At 42.5% G+C, this 21,713-nt stretch overlaps 1 protein-coding gene across 2 annotated transcripts in view; it reads left to right on the top strand.

The window, feature by feature from the left end:
* Nucleotides 1-21,713, top strand: part of adarb2 (adenosine deaminase RNA specific B2 (inactive)) — a 188,100-nt gene that overhangs the window by 141,681 nt on the left and 24,706 nt on the right. For both annotated transcript variants that reach the window (XM_086191497.1, XM_086191498.1), the window contains exon 4: nucleotides 16,974-17,088. In XM_086191497.1, the coding sequence (XP_086047623.1) occupies nucleotides 16,974-17,088 (115 nt within the window). The remainder of the gene's footprint in view (nucleotides 1-16,973; nucleotides 17,089-21,713) is intronic.

The raw sequence follows: 21,713 nt of genomic DNA, 5'->3' as shown, positions 1-21,713 counted from the left end.
TCTCCCACCTTTTCTGACTAGCTCCATTAGTCTTTTTTTCCGCCCCCCTGATGTCAACATTGACATTTCTCCATGATCTTTTGTTGACTGTTCAAAATTCAAAAAGGTGCACCCAGAGCTATGAATCAAATGTCAGCAGCGGTGCTGTGGTGGAACCGTATCAATATCTGATGATGTATGGCTGGCCGTAGGGCCTTTGGCCACAGAGGCACCTCCTGACACAACACAGTGGCTGGTCCTCACAGTCGCCAGCAGAGCCAAGGTTGTTGAGTTGCACAAAATTCAGCTGATACTCTGAAAATAAGTATACTGAATTTCCTTGAAGCCCATAGAAAATAACTAGAAGAATCCTTTTCATAGTTTATTTGCAGGGTGCTTTGCTAGGTTGACTGAGTTGTCTTTTAGCTGTTTAAATACATATAATTGGCTTAATGTGAGCGCTGTGTTGTACTTCCATAGAGCAGGGATTTTGTTGTATTTGCCTCCGTATTAGCAGCATATTGTTCTGTTGACAGTACATCACAGGTGTTGCTTGACAGGGAGTCAGAAAAGCATCTGAAAGCACCAGTGTTTCCCCCATCTGCATCTCTAATCTCCTCACCAGGAGGAAAGCCATGCTTTGCAACACACGTTCCCGGGTGGCATTCAAAGGGTGGCGCTGGTGTTTGAAGTCTCACTGATTGCCGGGGTTGAGCTCGCCAGAAGAGCCAGAGTGATATCTTCAAGAGCAGCAGAGTTGGAGGAGTGGCCACCCAGTCTGGGCGAAGGCTGACACAGTCGCCCACCCTTTGGGGGGGAGCCTTCGAAGCGCTTCAGAGGAGCGAGTTGAATTGCTTGGCACTTTCATGACGTGACAGGTGATGCCAGATCACCCATTCAAATGTTTCAGAACGGCGGCTGCAGCCTTTTCCACATGTTAAAGCAGCAAGCATTGGGCTTCCCTCATGAAATTTTCTCATGCACAGTTTTGCTCCGACACACTATCAGCCTATTTTTGCCCTCAGTTTAGTCTTGCAGACAGGAAGCCAACTCTCTCTAACTCCTTTACTTGCGCTTGGTGTTAATCTGTCGGGTCAAAAAAACTGTGCAAGAATGAAAACCGTATGTGTGTAAGAACAGTTCATGAATGAATGAGGCTCATTGCTTTTTTGGTGGGTGTTTTTTTTTTTGTTTTGTTCTACCTTCTATACCCATCAGTTTACCATAAGTATACGCACGTGTTTATTTATCCACATATATAATATCGTCTTCTTCACATAGGTGATTGAGTTCTCATTAAGAACTAAACCGTGAGGTTAAGTAGGATTCCTCTCACATCAGATAGCACTCTGGACCATAGATCTGCACATCTAGACAAACATGGCTTCGTTATTGAGTTTGCTCCGTCTCAAATAAAATATTACAGTTTCCAGACTGAAATTCTCTGTAGGGAGATTGACACCAGAGTTGGACTGATAAATCTCTGAGAGGACACACCACGCCAATATATTTGACTTTTATTAAAAAACACATTGTCACACACCTCTGGTATGATGGAGGTCTGTCTCTGACCATTGCAGGGAAATATTGTTTTCTTTATGATCATAATTCTATATCAGACATCTGCCATCATATCATCTTGTGCGGATGTAAGCGTAGCAGCATAAACCTCGCAGAAACCCTTAAAGGAATAGTTCAAGATTTTGAGTTTTTTTTAACTCCACGACTTTCTTAACGGCTATCTCGAGCCAGCCGACATTACAAAAGGAAACATGCTCGCCAGCTTTTCTTGAGAACGTTAAAAGGTTTTGTTCCTCTAGCGACGATGACACGGACTGACAGAGCAGAGAGACGCACATCAAAGGTTCACCGGTGGTGCTGAACTGAGGATTATTGCGGTTGGTTATTGTGTATCTGTGTCATGCCTCCTGAATGTTACAGATAACATTAACAGGTTATACTAGACACTTTGATGGCCAAAGTTAGATTTCACTTTGCACTTTACACATTTTTTTCTATGAAATTGCAGCTTATCGATAAATAAACTCCATGTCTGGCTGTAACTTGTGCTTTCCAAATTATCTGTAACCAACATGTACACGTGTGGTTTTTATATAATTGACAATCTTTATGTTGTAATTACAATTAACTGTCTTAGTCAGAGTGTATTCGTGATGTCATCACTCACATTGTTTTGTAAATGCTTGTTATTTTATTTATGTATCTCCCTTTTTGGATTGGGGTGAGCAGGGTCTTGTCCATGGTTCCATCCATTCTCCTTTTTCCAGCTTTATGAAATCCACCTTCCAGTGACTTAATCTGAGTCTTTAATATTGCTGGGCAATACGTGAAAACATGAGTACAATGACTACATAATCCCTTGAATATCTTACCTATCTATTACATTGATTTAACGTGCTATAAAATGAAGAAATCTGTCCGTTTAAGTCTCCTTGCTGGTCGAAGGAGCGATCAATTTGCATTAAGGGTTTCGGGTTGTCTACATTTTTTCACAACAGTTGCAGATCGATGTTGTCATGTAGCAACCCTAACACCAGAGAAACAACTTTGGTCAGAAGATGTACCACAGATGTGTCAGAAGCTCATATTGACGTCAGGCTTCATTACAGATACGTTCTTCAAAAAGGAACATATAAATAAGTCTTACATCGATGCAGCTGCATTTTTTCGACTTTCTCAACAGTGCATTTAGCCGTGACGCTCGTGTCCCTGAGAATGGACAATACAAGTGGAGCGTATCAGCTCTTGACATTCTCCAAACTAATTGTGACGTTACAAATCACGTTATATCTGCACTTATTGTGAAAAAACAAGATTAGCTTTTCGCCTCCAGCGGATGAAATATAGAAAAAAATATTTTCTAGTGTCTGCACACGCGCGATTCTGCAGTGGAGCTCAAATACTGAGTCAAAAGCGTGTGATTAGCATCAGTCAAAAGCTCAATCTGACAGGGAAGAGGAACAGTCAGACCAAAAGTTGATGAGAAAAGATAAAAGGAGCCAGAGAGACATTCCCACAGAGGGGACTGCCGCCATATTTACAGGTAATACATTCTGTTGAAACTGGGGACAGCTAGTAACAAATTCATTCTGAGAAAACTTTCGATCAGAACATTGGAAACCAGGATGATGTGCTCTGGTTGTCATGGAGGTGCAGCACATCCCAGTTTATGCCATAACAATAGAGAAAAGGGAGCCTCCCACGCAGTCTGACTCACCACACCTTGCCTTATTCACACGTCGGTGTCGGTGGTGTTGTAAGTTGATGCATTTTGCCTTGACCTGCTAGGTTTCAGAACCATATCCATATCTGGGCAATACTTAATTAACTAACCCAGAGGACACTCAGAGAATCCCCAGTAGTCATCATTCATTACTTCATCTTGACAGCAAGTTGCAGTTCATGAGCACTTACAGAGTTCAGCGTGTCTCCTGAATCTTGTTGGCAGCCGTTCACTCATACTTCAAATCTTCAGTTATTACAAATGTGTATGGATTTCATAGTCAACCTAGAGTTTTGCCTCTACGCGATTAAAATTAGCCTCCTGATCTCTTTGCTCTGTCACGAGTCTCTTCTCAGTCTCTCTCTGCTGAATGGTGCAGATTGATGGAGTCGTGTGAAAAGCTCTCTGTGGCCTCTGGAGTGGCCTCCTCCTCCTCCTCCTCCATCCTCCTCCGCCATCCTCCCTTCTCGTCAGCTACAAACTGTAGATGATAGACTCTTGTTCAATCTTCATCACTGACCCTCTCATTTCATCCTCGGTCTCTATCCAGCCCCTTTTCCCCGTGCTTGATTCTCTTCCCCCCCTCCTTCTCTCTATCTCTCTTGAGGGTCGGTCATGTTATCTTTTCGCAGGAGTCACTCTGCTGGCCTTTGGTGCATAATGTATAAAGCCACTGGTGTGTGTTTTACACTGAGCCTGACATTATTAAATTGTTTCAGGCATATCGCTGCTTTCATCTCCACCAGGGAGGTTAATCAGAGGGAATTTATAACGCAATGACTCAGATGCGCTCTGTTGTCCCCTGAGCCTTTTTTTTTTTTCCCCATCCTCTCATTCTCTGCCATTCATGGTCATTCATAGGCTGTATGTTAAGGACAGATTCATGGAGAGATAGAGATGTTTTCATGGAGACATTACTCGTGCAAAAACTCAATATCTATTTAATGAACAATGCATACTAAATTTTAAGTTCCTTAAAATACTTAAGAATGGTATGATTTATTTCATTGCTAATTAAATTTATTATATACGAATATATTAAACATTAATTTGTTACATCTGTCTCTTGCCTCAAGGTAGATAATAAATCTCAATATGGCTTGTTTGTATATTCTTATTCAATAAGATGAGCCATTATCACATCATTTGCGTTCAAAAAGCTTTTGACACAAGAACTTCATTTAGTGTCCAAATTCAGTTTCGATTCATAGTTGCTATTATTACTTATTATCACAAACTACCATTATACCATGATAAAAGGATTAGACTTGATTCAAATTTGTTCATCGTTATTCATCGTATTCTTCTGCAGTTGTGTTATTATTGGGGGTTCGCTACATAATCATCGCTCATTTTTCATCATAAAGCATCCATAACATCCAGCTCAAATTTGACTGATAAATGTGATTTATTAGGACTGAAATTAAATAGAAATAGGTATGGTGCCACTGTATTATGTTATTCAGTATAGAAATCAAGAATAGTATTAAGTGAAAGGCGATTTTTCAAGATAATTTCTTAATTCTTCTCAGGGAAATCTTTTTGAACCCCTTTCTTTCCTTCTCCATTACTGAGCTGAGAAACTATAAATGTGCAATTATTGTTCCTTTCAAAATTAACATGCATACATTAAGATGTATCTCAGGTGACTGTGTTTATGTTTGGAGGCTTCGCGTGTCCACCGCGTTCATGTGAGTTTGATCATAATGGGCTCATATGATGTCATACTGTGGCACATGTGCTTATAGGTTCATTTAAATACATGCTGTTGTACTCATATAAATACTGAGAGGATTGCCTGCGAGGGATGGCGAAGGTTACTCAGGGACCTGGTTGAGATTTTATGTTACAACCGCAACAAACATGGCGCCACAGATGGGCCAGGGCCTGATAGTGACTATGTTGTCGTAGCTGCCTGTGCTTGTTTGATCAGATGAGGAGAATTTAGATTTATAATGAGTTTTAGAGTCAGTCGTGCTTAACATCTGTGGTTTGTGGTCATGATTCAGTGGCTTCAGTTCGTTTTGGCTTCAATGTTTCATTTCCCAAATTAATGTTTGGATTTAGGCTGAAGAGCATTACTGGCTTTGAGCAGATGTAACCAATCAGAGGACGTATGAAGTTAGCTGTGAACAAAGTTGAGCTTGCAAAATTTCACTAGAGTTTTAGTATGTCATGCAGGAACAAGATCCGGCACCTCTGAATTCTGGCCTCCCTGTGTTCTGGTACTTATTTGGGCAGATCCGGTACCTTTCGTATTAAAATAATATTTTTTTTTTTTAATTCAAATGTTTAAAATAAAATAATATTGTGCGTATATCAATTTACAGAACAAATCCTGAGAAATTCATTCTGTTTTGTTTTGTTTGATTTAACGTCATTTGAAAGAGTCGGAGATCTGACGCCAACAAACCACGCCCCTGACACGGAAAAAACAAACAAACAAACCAACAAAAAACTGACACGGGCAAGCAGAAAGGAAAAAAACAGTGACTATTTCAACGCCGACATGTCAAAAAGACACTTAAATCGTCTTTTTTCAAAAAGAAGGAGGAGATGCATGAAGCTTCAAAAACGAGTCAGAAAAGCCTCCAAGAGCGACGACGAGGGCAGCTGCAGCGGTCATGTTGACAATCAAAATCGGCTGCAGCAGGAGGCTAGCGCCGCCACAGCTAGCCAGGTTCACCTCCAGCTAGCCAAGCCGGGTCTAACGTGATGTGGGGTGTGTTGGACAACTAAATGGTGAGCATACCGTCTAATAATAGGCCGCAGTGCCAATCTTTAAATACCGCAGTAACAATGGAAGATTTGTGCGATTCATTGTGAGTTCTTTTTTTGTGTGTTTTACAAGTTCGACCTGCTGAGAAACGAATTGGTGACTGTCGACTGTAAGTCCCACCTGTGGTGATGTGGGCATTTGACTGTGCTGCGCAGAGGAGGCTAAAAATAGTTGTAAATGATCGTCTTGTCAGTGATACCATGGATATTATTTGAAATTGAGGCTTGTAAGTCCCACTGGATGGCAAGTGGGTTGTCTGTATACGTTCTGGGACCTGTGCCCCTCCCTCATCCCTGAGCTGTCATGTGTACTTTGCGTTCAGGCAGCTGATGATTTACAAATTAAGCACTGGTCATGCATGATAATAGTGCATTAGGCTAAATAGACGTGACCCTATGTTCTAATTCCATGCACAGATAAAAGATGTTAATCGGTCTTTCTGTCTATGTTGTGCCACTGTGTCTTTGTCTCTGCATTGAAGCACCAGGATATTTGGTGGCCTTTTGGTCGGAGGGCTCTTCTCTTCCGTCCTCCCATTGCACTCCTTTTTGCCTCCACTCACCACGTGTCTACATATGGTTCTGACACCATCAGCCCTAAGATATCGGGCAAGACTGTGCCATGATGCCATTCGTTCATCCGCTGGCTGAGTGCGGTCATGCACCTTACCTGTCCAGTATGCAGTGGGTTCCCGCCTCATTCTCCACCTTTATTGGATTATTGGCAGGTTGCTGCACGCTGATTGGAGCAGTAAGAAATACATGAAAGAGATCCAGTCTCCAAAGTTTAGCCTAGTAATCTTTTGCAGGCCCAACTTTGTTGGGGTACTTTGATCCAAGTTGCACACCTGCACCTTTGCCATTCCACATCCAGCTGTTGGATTTAGGCTTGAACCATCTTTTTCCTTTGCCTTAGGTCTGGGGGCTCCTAAGTACTATTTTCCCCTGCACTGATGTCAATAACCTCATGCTGTCTTACCTGTCTGCTGTTTACAAACGGCCCCCAATTTGGCTACTTTGAATTCTTCTACCACTGAAAGCCCCACCCAAACCCTAGCTTTTACCCAGCCCTCAGAGCTTATTATTTTGCTGCAGTAGGACTGTGCATTAGAAGACAAAAAAAGCAAGTATAAATACACATTGACAGAGAGTCACAGGAGGCCTTGTGTATTTCTTGACGGCTGTCCATCCCAGAGCAATGGAATGGTTTTATTCAACCATCATCGCTACTTCCTACTCTTTTACCCAGTAGTCTGGCTAAAAACATTATTATCCAAGCTGTGTGTTGCCTTTTTCATGTATTTGGCCTCAATGTTTGGATGGGGAGAGAACTGGGCCATAGGGATTGATTGTGACCCCATGTAATGAATAAGCAAGAACTAAAGATCAGCGTCTATGTTTAGCATCATCACTGAGAAGTAGTGTCCTTGCTTTTTAGATTAGGCTATCATTCTTGTGGTAGCTCATCCTTGACTCTGATCCTTACCACATGCACCAGGCTTATCTTCCTGGTTTCCACCTCTTCAAGCCTAATGAGGAGTCTCTGCTTGAGTTCTGCCTTGCTGTTGGAATCCTGTGGTGCAGTATCACCCCCCCCCCCCCCCCCCCCCGCCACACACAGACACACACACATAAGGGAAAGGAAGCTATGGCAAAGACAGATCAGTTGCACAATCTCTGTCACTCTCTCTGTCTCGCATGCTCCTTCATTTAACTTTGTTCTCAGTCCTCAAGATCCAGCATGTGGTTTGAAAGGGAACAACCTCTTCTTATGCATTTGATGGCGGCATGGTGCAGCCCGGCTGCCTGATCTGACTGATGAAGCCCTGCTGTTCCAACAAGAAGTTTAACTCAGGCACACACACACACTGAGAGAAATCTGTTCCATGGGCTGCAGGGCCATCTGGTCACCACTCAATAAAAGGTTGGATGTAGGCTTGTTGACGACAAGGTGGTAAAATGTTGCACAACCCTCATTCAAGCATAGTTTGACTTCTCAGGGTTGCACTTCGTTGTCATCACATGACACAACAGGCATCTTTTACTGTCAATGAAAGGCGAGACAGCATAACAACCAGGGAAAGTAGATCTGAGTAGCAGCTCTGACATATCTGTTTTTTCCCTCTTGTTACACAGATCCAGGGGACAGTGAGAAAAACAAGAAGGAGCAAAAGATTTAGAAGAGAGTGATGCTATGTGTCATATGGAGAACAAACAAGAGGGAAATCTGTCTCGCCGCAAGGAGTCTGGCTTTTTGAGAATCTAAAAAGCCCCCAGAGGCAACGCTTCCACCAAATGAATAGATATCCATTTTCAAAAGCCTCATGCTTGGCGGCAGGCGAGGGATGGGGAGAAGGAAGGGTAGAGTTGGTGGTGGGGAGGGGAGATATCTAGGCAGAGGGCAGACACTATTAAAACTCGGGAGAATGAATTGTTAAATACCTCTATAAAGAAATATAAGACATGGCCCCATTTTTATGCTGCCTGGGCTGCTCTGCAGGCGGGTGATAAGGTGGTGAGGGTGTTGGGTTGAAGCATGCGTGCGTGCGTGCGTGCGTGTGTGTGTGTGTGTGTGTGTGTGTGTGTGTGTTTCCTGAGGACAGGGTACAAATCTAGCCCTCACTAAACACGAGCAGTGATGTTCAGGAAGGAGTGACATTCATGGACAACACACACAATCAACATGGCTGCCTCAATATTACACTTCATCAGCTTCGCCCTTCCTGCCGAATGTTTCACCAAATTAACTGAGGTACAATGTGTGCCAGCATATGGAGGATGTTATGAGAGGCTTTGTAATGTAATCAGTGATAAATCTTGAGTCTTCAGTCACATTTCCATGTGGGGCCTTGACGCTAAACAATATATTACACAATATATTTATTATTTTCCTTCACAACCCCCACCAGCATGAACAGACTGCTCGGTCAAACAGCACTGGAGAAATTTTCCCTGTTGACATTTTGTGTTTCCAGCACAAGATTGACTTGAGGAAAGGCAGCGGGAGGATTGCTGGTGACATTCCACATTACTTTGAAGCTAAAATGTTTATGTGGAGTCGTTGGACGGGGTGAGGAAAAGAAGAGAGGGATAAATGTATGTATGTACATGTGTGTGAATGGATGAATGGACAAATATGATGTGTAAAGTAGGCCAGAAGTGCATCGAAGATATTCATATTTCAGCTTTTTTCATATTTACAGAATTTTTGCCTGTATGAAAGGCCAAGTTGAATGTCTTTTGGTGATCATAGTTCCTAAATGACACCGTGGGCACATGCAAACATTGGTCAGTAGTGGAGTTTGTCATTGGCTGCTGCTTGTTCATAAGATCAGCACTAAGTGACATACAGAGCTGATGCAGCCAAGGCTCTAATTTTACAAAAAAGCAGTTCTCCTAAGTGTGTTTCTCAAGACATTTGAGGCAAGAAAAACAGAATCATGATTCGTGTTTGATCAGCACTGCCTGACTGTGTCATCATGCCAGACCCATAATGCACCACTGTCCAGGTTCTCAATAATGAATGAATGGGACAAAATCAGTCTGCAAGAACAAGAGGAGAATCTTGAGTGCTTTTTGAGAAAAACGCTGCCACCATGTTGGGCTGAAATGTTCAAGTGACACAGAATAATGTCTACAGAGCTCAGCAAAGTTGGGATTTTTTTTGCCTTTCACATCCTTCTATTTTGGTCAGGAACATTAAACATGGATAAATTGTTAGGCGGCATGGCTTGGAGGTAGAGTGGCCATGTAGCAACCGAAGGGTCGCCGATTCAATCCTCACTTCCCCTGGTGACCAAGTCAAAGTATCCTTGAGCAAGATACAGTACTTAAACCCCTAATTGCTCCTGATGGCCCTGCGACAGACTGGTGACCTGTCCAGGGTGAACCCCCCCCCTCTGGCCCGAAGGCAGCTGGGATAGGCTCCAGCCCCCCCGCGACACTTTACAGGATAAGCGGTAGAAAATGGATGGATGGATGGATGGATGAACACTAAACATGGATAAATTGTTGGAGCCATTATCATGCTACATCATGGCTGCAAGACTAAAGACTGGCTCAGTATTGATTTATGGATTTTTTATTTTTTTTTTACCTCATGGTCATGATCAGCACTGTAGATTACAAAGGGAACTTGAGTTTCATGCAGTTTTAGTTTTTTTAAACAGAAAAATCAAAGTTTTCTTTCAGTTTACGTTTTATGTACCTATTGGACCTATCATACATTAAGTATACGCCTTGACATACCACCTCCTCCAGTGTAGAGTACACCAAGCTGCCTATGATGTCATATTTGTTTGAGGTGTTTTATATTGGATAGAGCTTCCATTCTTATTCCATCTCATTGACTCTGTAAACAACCGAATACGTCTCTTAGAATGAGTTCTCCTTTTGTCCAATCTCGAAAATGACCTTCATTCTAACTAATAGTAGTTGAATTTTATTTTGGCGGACAAACATATGGGTACATTAATGTTTCTGAAGACATTTTTATTCAGCTTGATATATTCTTCCTGTGAATCTCACTGCAGCTCTAGCAGCAACTAAGGAAGTCCAGCTGCTCATCTTCTCCATCCTGAAGAGGCCCCGAGGAATTGCTCAGTAAATTGGTCAGAACTAATGTGGCAAAGACACCAGGTGGAGGCAGTAACACGACAGCCGCTTTCTCTACTGAGGAAGCTAACGGAGATGTGAAGCTCCCGTCAGTTACCTGAAATTTTTTTTTTTTTTTTTTTTTTTTAATTCCCAAATCTAGCTACTGGAGCAGCGTTAAGCTCATACTCATCCAAGAGGAAGCCAGCCAGGCACGGGTCAACCCTCCTCAGTGTTTGGCGGGCTGTCGTGATTTTCTCTCTGACTGCAGAGCGAGATGCTTGGCCCCGTTTTTCTGCCACATTACGTCCAAACTGAAGGTGGAACCTGACTGAGGGGAAATATGTGTCTGATTATGTGTGTATAATGTTGTGTGTTGAAAAAATGATAAGGGAAAATCAAGTGACAAATGAAGCTATTTTTGTGTTGTATTCTCATTCATAGATAGATAGATAGATAGATAGATTATTTGTTACAGGGAGACTTCCTTCTGTGTCAGGCGATGTAAATTATGTTGTTCTTCCGCTCCGGTTTACAGGATGAGGAAATTATAGGTTCTGACTCACTGTTGGGTTCTTAGCCCTGGCACATCACTGCCCTCTATCACAAGCCAGCATGAAAGAGAGACTTGAGAACAGAGGAGGAAGAGGATGAGGAGGCAGGTGGTAAAAGGTAGAAGAGGCAGAGGCAGAGGAGGGGGAGGAGTGAAAGGGGTGTCTGGAGACATAAAAAGATGGGGAGAGAATGAGAGGGAACAGAAAAAGGTGAAGGGGAGAGAGAACAAAAAGAGAGGAGAAAAAGGAGGCAGGGAGGAGGGACAAAGAGCTGGGCTGCGTGCCAGGGTCTATTCCACATTTGATCTCCGGGCCTTTTGGAGCTGCCACCTTCTCTCACCTCTGTAATGGCATCAATGAAAAGGCCTTTAGGAGGGATGGAGGACTTGACTCAGGGTTCACACTGTGACCGACACCGGCTGATGCTGCCAAGCCAAGCCGGACTCTGTTAGAATTAATTGATGTCACTTTTAGGTACAAGAAACAAGGGGTAGGTTTTTTCCCTCATGTTTTCTATACTCCACTCCAAAGAATATCTCATAACATTTTATCTGATTGAATACAACTTAAAAGCTTAACAATGCTGTTTTTGTTTCTTATTGTGGAAGCTAGTCCTCTGGCTCCATCATGTTTTTCACCACACAATCAGAAAGACAAATCTGTCATAGACCGATAATCAGTTAAGTTTCAGCACGAATTTGTTTTTCGCAAACCTTAGTATATCAAACATGTAAAAGTTAGAATTGAGCATTTTCAGTTAATTCAGTCCATCAACTGCCATTTTTGCCTCAGAGGTTATTACATGCGTATTGGCGGCATGTTGGCATGGTGAGTAGCACTGTTACCGCACAGCAAGAAGGTCCTGGGTTTGACCCCGGCTGGGGCAGGGGATCTTTCTGTGTGGAGTCCGCATGTTCTCTCCGGGTACTCCAGCTTGTAACACCGTTTATCAGATGCAGTGTAACCCTGAACCTACATCGACATTACCTAGAGGAGCTTTCTGGAACCTGTGGGTCCAGACATTTTAAACCAACAAGACTTCCTCTTGTGTAAAACGTGTGTCATGAGCCCCCGTGACAGTATGGTATAGCAGGTCAGAGAACTCCTGTTGAGTAAGTGGTGATGGTGTTTCTATCATGCAACTGATACAAAACAGAGAGTGAGGAAGAAGGACCATTTACACAACTAAGGAAAAGAAGAAATGACAGTGGCCCTCTATCATGAAATGCTGGCACACACAAATTTGACTTTTCAACCCCACACGTTGTCTTACAAACAAGACGCAAAGCCTTATGGCTGTTAATATGTCCTTTTATTCCTGACAGTTATTGCGCATTTCTTGTATTGTACATCTTTGTAAGCCGAGGTGATTGGCAGGTACAGGAGGTACATTGTCAAAGTCTCATCTCTCATTTCTTCTTTTATTTTGAAAGTTCTGCCCTCATGTCCATTGTGAGTTTACTTCCAGTCTTTGTCTTTACTTCCTGCTCTGCTCTAATGGGTCTCAGGTCTATTGAGTTAGTGATTAGTTCTCTGCGTATTTATATTCTTGTCCTTCCCCTCCTCACCCAGCCAGGTTGTCGGTGTTGTGTTGAGCCATCGTGTTCTGCTTTACCTCCACAAGTGCCTGCCTGCATTGTCCTTGTCTGAACTCCTGTCTCAGATTCTGTATTAGGATGCTTTCCTCTTGTTGTTTGCATTCTAACGTAACATTCTCAGCAGATAAAAGAAGGAGTGACAAGCAGCCATAAGGCTTCCTTCCTGTCTGTAAATCTACAGTAAGGGCTGAAAAAATTAAGAACAAATTTGAGCATATAAGCATTTTATGAATGAGACCCAGTGATCTTTGGAAAATCGGGATGAGTTGCATAAATTGTTGTACAAATTTGACCCAATTTATGACCTTCTATGTGAGTGTGCATGTTCTATCCATTCATCACCACTCACCTAAAAAAACAGAATATTTACAGTCTTAATTTTTGTTACATGTGTGAAAGTGGTGGTGCAGTGGTTCGCACTGTCGCCTCACAGCGAGAAGGTTCTGGGTTGGAGTCCCAGCTCCAGCACAGGATCTTTCTGTGTGGAGTCTGCATGTTCTCCCTGTTCCTGTGTGGGTTCTCTCTGGTACTCCGGCTTCCTCCCACAGTCCAAAGACATCAAGAGGGGACGAGGCTGATTGATACTCTAAATTGACTGTAGGTGTGACTGTGAGTGTGAATGGTTGTCTGTCTCTATGTGTTGGTCCTGTGATGGACTGGTGACCTGTAGAGTGGCCATGTAGCAACCGAAGGGTCGCTGGTTCAATCCTCACTTCCCCTGGTGACCAAGTCGAAGTATCCTTGAGCAAGATACTAAAACCCCTAATTGCTCCTGATGGCCCTGCGACAGACTGGCGACCCGTACAGGGTGAACCCCGCCTCTGGCCCGAAGGCCGCTGGGATAGGCTCCAGCCCCCCCACAACGCTTAACAGGATAAGCAGTAGAAACTTGATGGATGGATGGATGTGTGAAAGTGCTCAGCCTGTCAGCACAGCAGGAATTTGCATCTTCATAACAACAGGGCTAACAGCTTGAACTGGCGACATCTTGAGCGCACAACTTTTAAAAGCAGAAGACCGATCCATGGCTGTCACTCATTACCGAAGCGGCATCTATGAAGCACTAAATTGATTTCCTAAATATTCTCGATATTAAAATTCCACAAAGTTTCCTCCTAGTGTTCTGAGGGTAACTGGTTTGAGCCAGGGCTGTGTCCATGAGCAAGTTGATGAACGTCTCTTCTCTCCCCCAGTGAGTGAATTATTGTCTGTGTGAATGGGTGAAATTAGGTAACGTTGTAAAGCACTTTGAGTGCCATCAACGTGGAAAAGCGCTTTATTCAGCAAAATCCATTTTCTTTTCATCATAAAGCAGCAAACTTCGATGCAGGATTTTCATCAGCAATAAATTAAAATGCCTCCCAGTGATACTGAAAACCAACATGACACGAAACAGATTTATCAAGACCGTACACACAGGGACACAAGAAAGAAATCAAACCTCCGTTAAACTTTTAACACAGTTGATCTTTCATTTCAGCCTAACAATCTTACCAGCCTGGCAAGTTCTCATCCCTCTTTTTCCTGACATCTATGACTGTAGTTGTACAGGTCACAACTAAACAAGAGTAGTTCTGTAAATGTTATCCTATTTATCTTGCAAAGTTATTGATGCTCACAGCTCTGTTCTACTGCTCAGGCTGACATTAGTGTCAGAGCAGCAATATGTTCATATGCATACATACACAGAGACCAAAACACCACCCACCACACCATAAGATATGAGCACCTCCTAAGCCAGTTCCAACTGTGAGAGTATTTCACAGCCCTGATGAGGGCTATAATGTGCAATATGCTCGCTAATCCCGTCACACTCTCCCTCTCTCAGTCTTTTTTCGCCCTTAAACTCTCTCTATCTCTCTCACTCTCTGCATCTGTCACTGTAGCATCTGTTGATGTCCTTTTAGCTACCGGCGGCTCAATCTATCCAAAATGCCCATTCTGCTGCCTCTCTGTTGCCATCTCTCGGTGATCCATTTAGGCTGTACAGTTGGTGTGAGCGCCGCTTGGAAACTAAGCTGGAAACTAAGCCCTTAATTACCACTCAAGTAAAGAGCATTAAAGGTTTGGAGCGGTGTGACTGTGATCCACATGTCTTGACAGCATCTGGTGAACAGTGTAGCGTTTAGAGGATGTCTGGTGAGAGGTGTTTGTTTGGTTGGTGATGCAAATTGCCAATCTGTCTTAATTTCTGCTGGTTGGATTGACACAAACAATTGTCCACACATACATAAATCCTAGTCAGCGTGTCCTAAAATTACCTTTTTAAAATTGAGCTATCTGGCAACACCACTGATTTTAAATTGTATTTGTTTGAAATGTCGCAACTGATTGTCATATTCATATTCTCCTCAAGATGAAATTAAAAAATACCGTTGCATCTTGCACTATCAACATTTTAATTTCCCTTGTGTGCATGTTATTATGCTGGTCTTAAAATTAAGTTAAAAGATTTAAGTGCCTGTTTGTAGCCCTGCAGGGTTGCTAGCACAGCTCTAGGTCATACTGGGCCCAATCATGTTTGTTCCCTAAAGTCTGGTCTGTTTTACTAGCATGAGTGCTCAGGGCTACATTTACGAAATGTACGCTTCCTTGGTCCCGGCACCGTTGGAAGAGGCTGACTTTGGCACCGTATGCTTGCACATGCACAAGCACGACTGCATAACACAGACAATGGAAGCGTTTACTTCGCATTGAACGTAAAGCAACTCAGCTGCACAGTAATGGTGTAAGTGTACTCAATCCCAGAATAATGTGAGTGCAGGCCAGCATGGGAGTGGGGCAGAGGCACAATCGTTCTCCAGCTCGGTACAAGGCAACCAGGCCAAGTGAGAGTGCTCTCTAAGGAGCAGGTGTATGTATTGGAGACAGCAGTGTAATTAATTCATAGTCGCAATTGAATAGAATCATTAAACCAAAAACCAACAATAGAACAGTTTAGCAATCAGGATATCGAAAGATAACAATAAGATGGCACCAGGCAGAGATAATAGAGGGCTGTACAGACAACAACAATGGAGTGGATACTCAAGCCAGCCAGATTGATGGAAAAAGTTGAAATTAAGTTCAGTTTCATGTGGGCCTGGACAGGAAAATGTGGATGTGGATGAAGTGAGAGAGGAGAGAAGTGAGAGCGGTTCCTGTTGTAAAAATAAAAACAAAAGTAAAGATTGCTTTTAACACGGCACAATTGATCAAACTGGAGCTTGAGCTCGTGCTTCAGTTTCTCCTGTTTGTGCATCAAACATGCAATCTACACCTGCTTTTAGGGAGGCATACCATTTTCACCACATAACAGGCAGGCGCTTTCCCCTCCAAGTTTCATACACACAATGTGAATACATAATGAGTGTGGTTTGAGTCATGTGATGTCTGCTTATTCACAAATGCCATGCTTTTAGGTGCGCATTCTGACAAAATTACACCTAAAACAGGCACCAATGTGTTATTACATTGTTTTCCCATTCCTGCATGCTGGACAAACTGGGAAAATCTTATTTGTTTTCTTGTTATGTTCTCTTTTTAATGCAAAGTCAATTTAAAATTCAAGCTCAATATGAATTGTCATTGACCTGAATCCTCTTCCCAGTATAAACCGAATTAATCTGTAAATATCCACATCGTACATACAGATTGATATGCTAAAAGTGGTTAATGGCCTCCTCGGTTTATCCATACTCTAAATTGACCGTAGGTGTGGCTGTGAGTGTGAATGGTTGTCTGTCTCTATGTGTTGGTCCTGTGATGGACTGGTGACCTGTCCAGGGTGAACCCCGCCTCTCGCCCAAAGGCTGCTGGGATAGGCTCCAGCGCCCCCCCCCCCCCCCCCCCCCACGCGACCCTTAGCGGCGGTAGAAAATGGATGGATGGATGGTTAATGCCCTCTGGTCAACTCAACCCCTAAATGATGAGAATGTTGACACTAAATCTGCTGTATTTGTGCCCTTTCCTTGTGTATGTTCAAATAAAAGTAATTTTGCAGACAGAGTCCATAATAAATCTGTGAAATCTCTCTCTTATCATCATTCTTAGCTATCAGACTGGAATACTATAAAAGTTTTTAGATTTATAAAGGATTCTAGGGTTACAGTCCAACAAACTGCGTGCTAGGGATATATTAACAGGTAAATTGTCCTGTGAACCACATTTTTGGAACTTTATACGGCAAAATGAAGTCAGTCTCTATAGGTTGTGTCTGGTAAAAATTAAGGGGACTTTTCTTTTCAGGACTTTGCTGATTCAATATTCCACTTGGTGAGGGAGAAGTACCGGTCGCTGGTGGGCGGCTGCAATCCAGCACACGCTCGACACAAATCCCTGGCAGGCATCGTAATGACCCGAGGTATGGCAAATTTCATTGACTTTTATATATCACTTTGAATTATTGAAGTGGCGCAATATATAGAGAGGGAGGAAGGAAGGAAGGAAGGCATGAGACAGAAGAGGAGAAACAGGAAGGACTCCTAGATTGAGAGGGAAATGATAAACTGTGGGGGGGGGGTGGAGCGCTTCCTCTCCTTGCTGTACCTAGAGCTCGTGCAGGAGAGTATAGCTGCCTGATGAATTATTGACTATTGAGAGTCTCCGAGGAGAATGAGACATGGTAGTGAGTGTCAGTCATCCCCCACTGCATGCTGGTCGTGCTCATGCAGCTTTGACAGCAGTTCCAGTTGCCACAGTGGGAATCTCAACTAGATCAGTTTAAAACTTAATCTGAATCTTGACTGAGTGACACTGGCGTTACGGTATTCTCATGCAGCTTGAAACAATGAGCTGTGACTGCCCATTTGTCTTTTTTGTGTTTTATTTGATGCAAACTGTACCAGAGTTCCCTTTGCCTGCGTGAGTGTATACAAAAATGGGGACAGATGTGCATTATCAAGCTTCAAAGTCTCACAAGTGTGCACACTATACATATCGTGCAACATAATTTATTCTCAAACGCTCATTGTCACATGTGAACATATAAACCTTTTTTTCCGATATTGATGAAAAATTGAAGAACATTTGAACTCCTGTAAGCTGAACTCAGCAATACAGAACTTGAAACATGCCAGAATAAATTTCCCTAAATTTCATTTTTGCTTTGTTTGAGTGTCTGGTTTCACTGAATTTAGTCGTCAGGGATAGCTAAAGGAGAAATAGCGAAGAAAGTGACAAGCAGAAGTTGTTGGACTGGAGCTGGATAAGCCAAGATCGTGGCTTGATGGATGCTGCTTATCAAGCCTGTGGGTCCGGTCAAAGTAGTGCAGCAGAGACAATGTGGATCCATGGCCTGGTCCAGCCACCATCTCCACTCTGCATTGGTGAGGTTCAACCAATGATTTTACTTGCAGGTGGATTTATATAGAGATTTATTTCAGCTACTGCAGGACCCAACTTTCAGGTCAAAGCAAAATTACCATACTGCCTATCAAAATAACAGGAGGTGCAATATTTGCTGAAGGCAAAATCTGTGCCAAAATACTTTTTTAACTGAATTATATGATAGCGGGGCTGTAGATATACCATACTGCAAATGGTATCATACAGAAAACATCCTTGTTCAGAACAGATCCCTTGTAAAAAGAAAAAACAAAACCAAAACTACACCATTACCTAATGTTTTTCAGTTCAAATGCTCATAATGACTCAAGAATGAGAATTAGCTCTGAAATTCGGAATCATATTTGAATTGCAAAAACAGTCAAAACTAACAATAGGACTTCGCCTAGAAGCCCTGCTTCGGGATCAGATCCGAATAATCATTACCTCTTTTTTCAAATTGTGCAGTACAATGTTTAATAATAAACAGAAAAAAAGAGCTGTTTGAGAAAGACCCCCCCTTACCAATCCAACAAACCTAATGTGTATATTCCAGACTAAAAATACCCTAAAGGCCCTACTGACTTTGTTTATACAAAATCTTAAAAACGGGTGCATATCATTAAGACCACTAAATTTATTTGTAGGTAAGCCATATTTCCAGGGCACAAAGAAACAACGATGGTGTCATAAACACACACCAAACTTCAGTTTGTGATTTGTTCTTCAACTAATCGTGACAAAGACTTTATTTCATATGCATAAAAAACAAATACCTAGTACCTTCTTGTATATCCTGATACGTTCTTACTATATGCTTCTTTCAAAGCAGCGGAGGTACCACTAAAGCTGTTCAGTATACATACGTCTCTGTATCTGTTGTAAGGCCACAGGACAGTTCTTAAGTGCTGATTCCACTGGGCAATGCTGCGGTAATATTGGCTTTATTTAAATGGAAAATGTGTTCAGACAGGCAGCAAGAAGCACCAGTATAACACCTCCAAAGTTCTAACTCTCTGGTACTCACTGAACGGAGCAGAAACGGAGAGAGGTGTGTCTCCTCTACAAATTCGCAAAGGTTTGTCTTGACAAGCCGGTGGCATTTGCAGCTGCGTTTGGAATGTCTGCAAACAAACTGAATAAGTCACATGACCTCCTTGGCAGAGGTAATAATCCAATTCAAGAAGAGGAATCAGCCTCTATCATCAATCAGGGTTTCACATTTGTGGGATATGATACAAAAAATGACCATAAATGCAATGTGCGCGCACACACTCACACACGCGCGCATACACACACAGAGGAGTGTTATCTGTCTGCGCGGCTGCAGTCTGTGGGGTTGCAGGGGTCAGTGAGGAGGGATTGGTATCTCTGCAGCCTTTGGAGTGTTGCAGTTCATCTGTTTCGACTTCAGTGAGACTGGCGCTCATCCTGACCTAATCCAATCCCTCTCCTCTGCCTCCCAGTAATTGCTTCTGTTTGTTTATTAATAGCACATGTTATCTTCAAAGATCCAGACGAATGGGCTGCCAAGTATTTCCAGAGAGGCGGCGATGGCAGCAGCAGAGAGGTGGCCAGCGTCCGTGCAGTCAGACACCAAACTTGACAGGAACACTGGGGAGTCCTGTTCTGTGTCTCCCACCCCCCGCTTTTCTCTCTGTCTCCCTCTATGTGTCTCATGCCTCTGCTTTTGCCTCAAGAATATTAATCAGGGTCTGCCTTTGAACCGCAAACAAACAGCAAATCCAACACCCACCCACCATGGCCAGAGCCCTGCCGAGACAGTTGAGACCCAAAGTGACTGAAATTAGCCTCGCCACCAGGCTGAGAGTTGCAAGACGAACCTCAAAGTAAACCAACGGGACACACGGTCAGATAGTGTGGAAAATCTGATTTGAATCAATCTGAGAAAGCGCAGGGTGTCTGGAGATGACGGAGCTCGGATGTGCTCTGACATGAAAAATCAAGAACCTGCATTTCAAAAAAATCCCAAAATGAATTTACTTGTTTGTTGCTTTGGATGAGCGAGGAGTCTTCTGAGAATTTCTTTTGAGAAAGAGGAGAGAGAAATACCACAGGGACTCAAAGAGTGAGATGAGAGCTAAGTTGATTACACACAACAGTTAAGTTATAGTTCTCTGTCTGCATATCCATTTGTAAAGAGGGATTTTCCTCTACTCTTTATCTGCTCTCTGCTGTGTTTCTTTATCTGGTTTTCAAGCAGTCTCAAATTTGAAGGTTCAATAATCACATCAGACAACACGACAGCCTGCAATGAGTCAAATAACAGAGATGTGTTGCAGCCGAGGCACAGGTTTGAGAGCTTCAGTAGCATTGCACAAAGACGCCCTTATGTGTTCAGAGCGGTTCCCTGTTCAAGCTAATAAAGATTCCACGGGGTGCATTCTTTATTTGTGCCAAGTTGTTTTCTCCTCTCCCTCTGCGAAAGTGCTGAACATTTTCAGAGCTTTTACCTGATTCAAACATATGTCGGATGACATTCAGCGCAATCATCCAACATCTTGCGATGGAAGAGAACATAAAAGATAGGATTTGTAGAGCTCAAGCTAAATGGCATATAAATGAGTTTACTAAAAGTTGACCTTGCAGAGCTCAGATTGCTTTAGAAGAAGATGTTTTAATGTCTGCTTTATGGTGCTCAGCGATAATGGCTGGCTTATTAGGAAACATATTTTCCTGTTTTATAACCATAGAGAATAAAGGGATTCAGATAATAGCCTTGCAGGGACTGTTGATTGCATTTGCCTAGTGTCGTAATGGATCATTGTAAAACCCATGTCATTTATCTGGAACTTCCTGTTTGACAGTAGTACCTCTAATAATTGCCAGTAAAGTGTTCTCAGTACTTTTGCCTTGAAATACATAATTGCCTTTTTTCTTTGAGATTTTAATCCCTAATATAATCCAGATATTTACTGCGGTGGACCTCGTCGACTGGAGCAATGTGCAGCGATTAGCACTGACAAACCAGAGTCTTCTCTACCTGTCCGCCCTCAGTGTTCAGGTCAAATCTGAATGACTTTTATGAATCATGAATGTCGTAAGTCTCATTTGATTAACTTCTATTTGGTTCCTCTGTCTTTCACTGACTATTGAGTGGTTTAGTCAATGTTATTACACCTGTAATGTTCCCACTCAAAATGACACAGTTCTCTGTTTTTAACCACTAGCTTGAGTCATTGTTCTGGTTTTTGCTCCAATAGAAGAGCGGTTAAAACAGACAGGTCCAAATTGTCTACTCAGAGGGAGCAACACACACAGTAGAAAGTTCCAGATATGTGGCTCATACCATTGCTGTCGTCACTGCAATTGAACCGTGAAAAGTGATTTACCAAAACCAGTTTGAACTGAAATGATTTTAATGGCCAAAATGCATATTTGTGATTAATTTTTATTTACTGCAATCACATATTTATATTTATTAGGCAATATCATTCATTAGAACTTTGGATAATTCATTTGCTACGTTCTTCCAGTTATTCTTTTGATTCCTGTCTGCAACTCTAAGTCTCTGGGACCAACTACCTCCCCACATTATGAAACACTGCTTTAAAGTCCCTCCTCTGTGAATGACGAACTTAAAATCCTGTAAAGTCGTCGCAACAGTAATTGTGATTGACGTGACCTGTCATTTGTGATTGG

The sequence above is a fragment of the Aulostomus chinensis genome, chromosome 21 (assembly GCF_037954235.1).
Source record: "Aulostomus chinensis isolate RoL2024-O1b breed Wild chromosome 21, RoL_Achi_v1.0, whole genome shotgun sequence".
Lineage (NCBI taxonomy): Eukaryota > Metazoa > Chordata > Actinopteri > Syngnathiformes > Aulostomidae > Aulostomus > Aulostomus chinensis.
This window is presented reverse-complemented; position numbering and strand designations above follow the sequence as displayed.